At 51.9% G+C, this 8,247-nt stretch overlaps 1 protein-coding gene across 1 annotated transcript in view; it reads left to right on the top strand.

The window, feature by feature from the left end:
* Positions 1-8: 8 nt before the first annotated feature.
* USP39 (ubiquitin specific peptidase 39) overlaps positions 9-8,247 on the top strand; it is a gene marked incomplete at its 5' end in the record, with an annotated part of 27,237 nt that continues 18,998 nt past the window's right edge. The window contains 8 exons of the mRNA XM_019514400.1: positions 9-168; positions 248-317; positions 612-706; positions 1,527-1,663; positions 3,684-3,836; positions 4,460-4,685; positions 5,778-5,855; positions 6,836-6,903. Of these exons, the coding sequence (XP_019369945.1) occupies positions 9-168; positions 248-317; positions 612-706; positions 1,527-1,663; positions 3,684-3,836; positions 4,460-4,685; positions 5,778-5,855; positions 6,836-6,903 (987 nt within the window). The remainder of the gene's footprint in view (positions 169-247; positions 318-611; positions 707-1,526; positions 1,664-3,683; positions 3,837-4,459; positions 4,686-5,777; positions 5,856-6,835; positions 6,904-8,247) is intronic.

The raw sequence follows: 8,247 nt of genomic DNA, 5'->3' as shown, positions 1-8,247 counted from the left end.
GACGGGAACCGGAGCCTGACCGCGCGCGCCTGAAGCGCGAGGCCGAATCCGAGCGGGAGCGCGCGCGGCGGGAGCGCGCCGGGGAGCGGGAGCGAGCCGAGGGGCCGCCCCGCATCAAGCGCGAGCGCGAGGCCGAGGCTGACTCCGACCCGGAGCCCGAAGTCACCGGTGGGCGCGGGGGGGCCGGGTCAGGGAAGGGGGGGCGGAGGCCTGGGTTCCGCCACTGACGCGTGTCCCTGTCCCGCAGTGCGCTACGGGCGCTTCGACCCCGAGGACCGGCGCAGCCGCCACTGCCCCTACCTGGACACCATCAACAGGTGCGGGGCAGGGTGCTTAGGCGCGCACACATCTGCGCACGTGTGCTGCGCTGGCATGCACATGTGCATAGGCTCACACATATCTCACGCATGTGCCTGCCTCAGCATAGAGGTGTGCCTACATGTGTGCCATGACTGCCATGCCGCCATGTGCACGCACTCGCCCCAGCTCCAGAGCAGGGCTGGGAGCCGGGGTGGGATAAGGGGGCAGGTCCCAGAACCAGCCTCAGGCAGGTCTGCACTGGGGCCACCTCCCGGCCTTGCCCACCCAGCCTTTTCCCCTTCCGTTCCCAGGAGTGTCCTGGACTTCGACTTCGAGAAGCTCTGCTCGATCTCCCTGTCACACATCAACGTCTACGCCTGCCTTGTCTGCGGCAAGTACTTCCAGGGTGAGTGCCCGAATGTGGCTGTGCAGCACCATGCAGGGGGTACTGGGTGGCAGGGGCCTGCGGTGGTTTCCTCTGGTCTTGGCTTCTCCCCCAGGCCTCACATTTCAGGAGCCAGCAAAGCTGGGAAGCGTAATGCTGCTGCTGCTGTACAGTGTGCCCAGGGTGCTCCAGCAAAGATTCAGTTTCCTTGCTTCGTTCACGCAGCCTAGCTCTGCATGTACAAACATATGTGTGCGTGTATGAATACATAGATGTGTGTGCATATATGCCATGTGTTTGTGAATACAAATATGTGCATGCATACATGTGCATGTGCACATGCCTATACATACATAAATCAACGTGTGTACATGTGCACATACACATGCATAACTCCTTGTTTGTGTGGGACTGTATATGTACATGTTTGCATGTATGTGTATATATATATATGTATAGACGCATGCACGTATATGCATGTGTACGCATCTACATATACACATGTATGTAATTGCGTGTGTACATGTATGCACTTGTGTACGTGCATATATGTACAAAAAATCCATGTGGATACCTGTGTATGCATGTCTATGTTGTATATGAATCTTGTGGGGTTAAAGCAAGGCTTTGTAATGCTAAAAGTGAGGCTATTTATTTGTCATTACAAATCTTCATTACAAAGCCTTGCTTTAACCCTACAAGTTTCATATACAACATCTATGTATGTGCATACATGTGTATGTGTGTCTGTTCGTACACTTCTGTGTGTGGATGTGTATATATGCAAACATGTAGATGTGTGTGCCCTGTACACCTGACCCACTGCCCCTTTCATGTGCAGGCCGCGGCCTGAAGTCCCACGCCTACATCCACAGTGTGCAGTTCAGCCACCACGTCTTCCTGAATCTCCATACGCTTAAGTTCTATTGCCTGCCTGACAACTATGAGATCATTGACTCCTCACTGGAAGACATCACGGTACGTTTGGGGGAGGGACTGAGACATGGGAGGGACTGGGAGGAGCAGGGGGCACAGCATGAAGAAACCTTAGAGACAACTGTGAGTTTGGGTCAGTCACCAAGGCCCTGACAGGTTTTCGGTCGCAAGGCACAGCCCTAACACGTGTGATCTGACAGCCAAGGTGCACACATATGTTTGCCTATGACATAGGGAGGGCCACTTGTATGGTTGGGGGCCTCCGTGGCCAGCCCTATGAGAAGAGGCTGAGGGACCTGAATCTCTTCAGTCACCGCAAGAGGAGACTGAGGGGGCGGATCTTGTGGCTGTCTACAACCTTATCAGGGGCCCGCGGCAGGGCCTCGGGGAAAGTCTGTTCACCAGGGCCCCCCTTGGAGTCACCAGGAACAATGGCCACAAGCTGAGGGAGGATAGGTTTAGGTTGGATATTAGGAAGAACTACTTCACTGTAAGGGTGGCCAGAGCCTGGAATAGGCTTTCCAGAGAGGTAGTGCTCTCACCTTCCCTGGAAATCTTCAAGAGGAGACTGGATAGGCACCTGGCTGGGGTCTTATGACCCCTCCTGCCCCCAGTGCTCCTTCCTGCCCATGGCGGGGGGTCAAACTCGATGAACTGTCTAGGTCCCTTCTGACTCTCTGATTCTATGACATAGCACAACCCCACTCAGACTTCCCTAGGCTGAGCCAGTTCCCATCCTTTCCCAGGTTCCTTTTCTGCAGCCGTCCATGCACATGGTGTGTCACCTTCCACCGGTCTCTTGAATATCTGGAGGCATCATGGACTCCGGGTTTTACTGGATGGGTTCCCATCCCAGCCTGATCCTTCTGGGACTGAACTATTCCACCCCTTGTCCAGCCATCCTGCGACAGGAGCCCATTCCTGGCTCAAGTGCCTAATTTTGTTTCTGTCAGGACTTCAGGTATTGGTCAGGGGCACTGATCAGGCCAGTGCTTTAGCAAAGGCTTTGCACAAGCAGCTTATGTAGCAATCAGTGCTCCAGCCAGACCTAGGGGCTGGAATGGGCTTATCTTGCCCATAGTAAATCTCTGCCTAGGGGCGGATCCCAACTGAGAGTCTGCAGTGTGAAGCAGCCACACACAAGGTGGATATGGTTTTGGGAGGCATCAATAGGAGCGTTGGGACAAGATGCAGGAGGTGACCATGGCTCTACTCTAGATTGCATGTCATTGCAGCTTCCGCTTTTTAAACACAGTGTGGAAATGTGAGAGAGGGTCTAGAGCTGGTGACAGATATGGAGGTTTTGGAAAGCAAGTCCTGCAAGGAGAGGATGAAGAAGCTGGGCTTGGGGGAAAAGGCACCTAAGAGGCATGATACGGGTGGCGGGGGAAGTGGTTAAGCCTTCTGTAGAGGCACTGGTTGTTGGCTGCAGCCCAGGATGAGGATGGCGACTGGGCTGTACCAATGCTCCTGCTGGGACTCAAACCAGAGGGTCCTGGCTAGAAGATCTTGCCTTTTCATTCAAGCTCAGACCCAAGTTGCATTTGGGGGTCTAGAAGTAATTTCTTCCCCAGTCAGATTGGTATGGACTTGGAAGGGGGGGTGGGGGAAGGGTTACCTTTCTCTGTAGTGGAGGCACGGCCTCCCTCTGGGATTTCTGGAGTATCTATTAACAACTCTTTACAGCAGCAGGATGGTGTCCACCACAGCTCCCCTGCTTTCTCTGTGGAAGGCTCAGAGGTGATGTCTGGTGTTGTGCCAGCATTGTCTCTTATGGAGAGTTTAGGTGATGGATGGGTCTGAGATGGTTTGGACAGTGCTGATCCTGCCTCAGGTAGGGGGTTGGACTAGATGTGACCTCTGCAGGTCCCTTCCAGCCGTGCTTCTTTATGATTCATCAGCTGCTGCTTATAGGTTACTGTTGTGGGTTAGATCATTGCTTACCACACGGCCAAGCTAGCCCAGCAAAAGTCTTTTACTGCCCGGGGGTCTCCCATATTGTGTGATGCTGACATCTGTAACTCTGAGTCCCCCAAACCCTGCACCTTTCCTCTCTCTGCAGTATGTGCTGAAGCCCACATTCACCAAACAACAGATTGCCAACCTGGACAAGCAGGCCAAGCTGTCGCGGGCATATGACGGTACCACCTATCTGCCGGGCATTGTGGGATTGAATAACATCAAGGCCAATGACTATGCCAATGCTGTGCTCCAGGTAGGTGCCCCTGAAGCTGGGAGCCTGTAGGGTGTGTTGATCCCTTAGGATAGGTTTGGCAGGTGGGGGAGGGGAGCTGAGGATTTCCTTTGACAGCTCCTGTTCTCATGAATCCTTCAATGTCGAAGCAAACGCGATTAGAATTGACCATCAGAACTGCCAGGGACTGGGTCAGATCCTAGGTCTGTCTTGTCCAGTCTCCTGTTTCACATGGCAGCAGAGAGCAGAGGCTGGAAGAGAGGGGGAACTGGGTATTTTGCCCCTGTTCTTCTCTCACTTGTAGCCTCCAGCCTTTAAAGTCTAGGATGTTCTGATTCAGAGGCTGTGCCTCTCACTCCTGTGCTCAATAGCTACTGATTCCCCCTTCTTCCAAGAATATGTCCAATCCCTGTGAACCTGACTGAACTCTGTTTCCCCCACATCTGGTAGCAATGAGTCCTACCCTTGAATGACATGTTGGGTGAAAAAGAACTGCTTTGTTTTCACGTAGGCTCATGTAGTCTCTAGACCTGGAACAGAGATGGAGGGCAGGGGGGTCTGAGTTGGAGAGCTTCCTTGAGTTAGCCTGAGGGTGCCTGGCCACTTGGCTGCTCACTCTGCATCCCACCCACCCCTATGCCCAGGCTCTGTCCAATGTTCCACCGCTCCGTAACTACTTCCTGGAAGAAGACAACTACAAGAGCATTCAGCGCCCACCAGGAGACATCATGTTCCTGTTGGTTCAGCGATTCGGGGAGCTGATGCGGAAACTATGGAACCCCCGTAACTTCAAGGCCCACGTGTCCCCCCATGAGATGCTGCAAGCTGTGGTGCTTTGCAGCAAGAAGAATTTCCAGATCACCAAGCAAGGTTAGGGGGAACTGGGCCAGATGGGGTTGGGCAGGAGTGGGTGGGGTATGGCTGTGGCTAGAAGAGGGCAGGTTGTGTGGGAGAGAAGTCAGTGTTACCCTAGACCCTTGGGTTGGGAAATCAGTGGGTTGTTGAGAGGGGGAATACTTCAGGGTCCTGCTACGCTTCCAAATTAAAGCTGGATGCAAACCAGCTGTAAAATTGGTACACATTTTCAAGCACTAGTTGCTTGGCTCTTTTTATAGCTAGATGGCCATTTTAATGGCATGGTAATTACTTTGCATATATGACTGGCCTAAATTTATTGCGTGGTTCACCAGCAAATCATGCAATAGATGTAACAAGGGCTTGAGAGACTACAAGGGTTTTTTTTTTTAAATTCATGTTGGTTTACTTAGCAGATAGTAAATGCTTTTACACCAAGAAATGCACTAGTTACCTTGTAAGCGAGATTTGCATTTAGTTTTGTAGATTAGATAATTGAGGGTTTTGCTGGGACATTTTGGCCCCCACCACGTTACATATATTACGCAACTCACTGGTGAAGCATACAATAAATTTAGACTGGCCACACATGCAGAGTAAAACCAGCCACACATGCAAAGGAAGTATTACCAATTAACTGGTTAATCGCATGATATATTTAGACTGGCCATACACGCAAAGTAATTATCACACCATAAAAGTGGCTGTCCAGCTACAAAAAGCCATGTAGCTATGAAGTTAGTGCTTGAAAAGGTATAAGAACTTGATAGCTGGTTTCTGTCCAGCTTTCATTTGAACATGAGGCAGGTTTATCTGCTGCGCTAGCTGGGGCTGGAGGTTTGTGCCACTCACCAGGGCTGGGTTTAGCCAGGGATGGTGTGAAAGGCAATGCATCAAGCTCTCAGGTGACCCATGGCTCAGCAGTTCAAGCAGGGGACACCCCAGTCTGGGCCCTGGCAAAGCCCAGAGCTCCCAACTCTGACAGGGCTAGGTCAGCAATGCCTTGGGACCCCCTGGCTTGGGGCTGTGTTGTGCCAGAGGCTGTACAAACTCCCACTGGCTTAGAAAAGGGAATTCCTCGCACCTCTCTTCCTTTTCCATTCCCAGGCGATGGTGTGGATTTCCTCTCCTGGTTCCTCAATGCTCTTCACGCTGCTCTAGGCGGGACGAAGAGGAAGAAGAAGAGTGAGTCGGTATAGCAGGCTCAGAGGTGTCTCTCCCAGTGCCTGGCAGACCCTCTTGGGTCTCTATCTTTTAGTCCTCCTACATAGGCAGGCTTGTTTTCCCCCAGCCCACCAGCTACCTCACCTGCAGCCTGGCTCAGAGCTCCTTGCCCTGGGGCAGCCACAGACACCCCACTCCCCAAATCCAGAGGCTGGGCTTATATACCCCCAAGCCCTGCCCCAGCTTTCTGCCCCACCTCCCTCAGTACCCAGGTGGTCTTATCCACAGCCTTGCATTCTGCAGCCTATGGCTTAATATAAACAGATGCCACTTTGTCCTCAGTCTTTCTGCCATCAGTGCTGCCTGAGCTGTCACCCCAGCCTTCTAGTAATGGGTAGGGTAGAGGGTTCCATGTTACCGGGGGAAAATTGGGAGATCCAAGCCAGTGGCTGGATGATGGAGGTGCTGGGGTGGCATGTCTGCTGCTTTGGGGTTTCCCTGGCAGCTTCCACCACACTTGGGAACATGGGATTGGGTGAAACCTTCTAAGTCATTTCCTTCCTCAAATACTGGCTGCATTACTTCAGGTTATCTGGCAGCACAGTTACCTAGATACCCCTGCTCTAGATAATTCTGTACCATCCTTGCTTCAAGCCACTTACTGTTGTTTACGCCAGGGCTACTTAATCCCTGGCTGAATCTGACCCATGGGTCTTTCTGTGGGTGCAAAAATTTGGGAGTGGCAGTAATAAACTCCACCATTGCTCTCCCTTCTCCCCCCACAGTAACAAATTTCCAAGCCCCACACAGCAGGGTTGGCCCTGGCCGGGCTGGTTCCATCCAGCTGGGTTCTTACACAGGCCCATGGACCCAAATCCAGTCTGTGGGATGAATAGGTTGGGCACCATTTATCTATGCTACCCCCTCCATATTCTCCTGCCTGCCCTCGCTCTGAGCTTCTTGGTGCCCACTCATGGGTCCCTCACTCGGTGTCTCCACAGCCATCGTGACTGACGTCTTCCAGGGCTCCATGCGCATCTTCACCAAGAAGCTGCCACACCCTGACCTGGTGAGTGCCCAGCCCATTGCAGTCATGGGATGCTCCACATTCCTTCCCTCAAGCTTCCATGGATGTGCCTGTTAATGCTGCAGCTCGACTCAACCCCTTAGCCCTTGACCAGCCCCAGTCTGGTACCTAGTTAAGCATGCTGGGAGCCTGTGCTTTCCTTACTGGTGCTTGGCACTTGTGATTGCTAGCAGCACTGAGAGCTTCCAGCCAAAATCAAGGCCCTGCTGTCCTGGGCTCCATGCAGACCCAGCCCGTAAGGCTGGTCCTGTCTATGATAGAGGCAAGTGATTTAAAGCAGCATCTTCTTGCTTCATAGTGGAATTTATAGTTTCTAGTACCAGCTTTGTGCCCCTGATGCATTCTGTAAGGGGCCAAGCCCAGTCCCACAACTAATCTGGGCTGGGGGTCTATGCTTGTGTGGGGCACCTCTGACCTAAGGATTCTTTGGGCTACAAAAATACCATATTTCCTCACATACAACACACCGCAGAATATAATACACATCTTGCTTTTGAGTGGAAGAATATAGATTCATAGAAAATGAAAGTTGGAAGGGACCTCAGGAGGTCATCTAGTCTACCCCCCTGCTCAAAGCAGGGCCAGCCCCAGCTAGATCAGCCCAGCCAGGGTTTCATCAAGCTTGGCCTTAAAAATCTCCAAGGATGGAGATTCTGCCACCTTTCTAGGTAACCTGTTCCAGTACTTTACGATCCTCCTAGTGAGAGAATTTCTCTTGATATCTAACCTCAACTCCCCTTGCTGTGGCTTGAGCCCATTGCTCCTTATTACTCGTCATCACTGAGAAGAGTCTGGTTCTACCCTTCAGGTAATTGAAGGCTGCTGTTTCATCCCTCCTCTTTTCTTCTTTTCTCCAGCTAAATAAGCCCAGTTCCCTCAACCTCTCCTCATAAGTCATGTCCCCCTCACCATTTTTGTTGCCCTCTCCTGGACTCTCACCAATGTGAACACACAGTTTCTGTAGTGGGGGCCCAAAACTGGACTCCAGGTATAGCCTCATCCATGCCATATAGAGGAGAATAATTGCTTCCTCTTGATTTGCTGGCAGTGTTTCTACTAATACAGCCCAATATGCTGTTAGCCTTCTTGACAGCATGGGCACACTGTTGGCTCATATCCAGCTTATTGTCCACTGTGACCCCCAGGTCCTTTCCTGCAGAGCTGGTGCTTAGCTAGTCAATCCCCAGCCTGTACAACCCCAGCATGGGTTTATATTGTCCTAAGTGCAGGGCTTTGCACTTGTCCTTGTTGAACTTTGTAAGAATTATTTCAGCCCAATCCAGTGTGTTGAGGTCTCTCTGAATCCTACCTCTACCCTCTAGCATA

This window comes from Gavialis gangeticus, unplaced genomic scaffold (genome assembly GCF_001723915.1).
Source record: "Gavialis gangeticus isolate Ggan-Ray unplaced genomic scaffold, GavGan_comp1, whole genome shotgun sequence".
Classification (NCBI taxonomy): Eukaryota; Metazoa; Chordata; order Crocodylia; family Gavialidae; genus Gavialis; species Gavialis gangeticus.
Note: the sequence above shows the minus strand (reverse complement) of the source record. Positions and strands in the feature narration are given on the sequence as shown.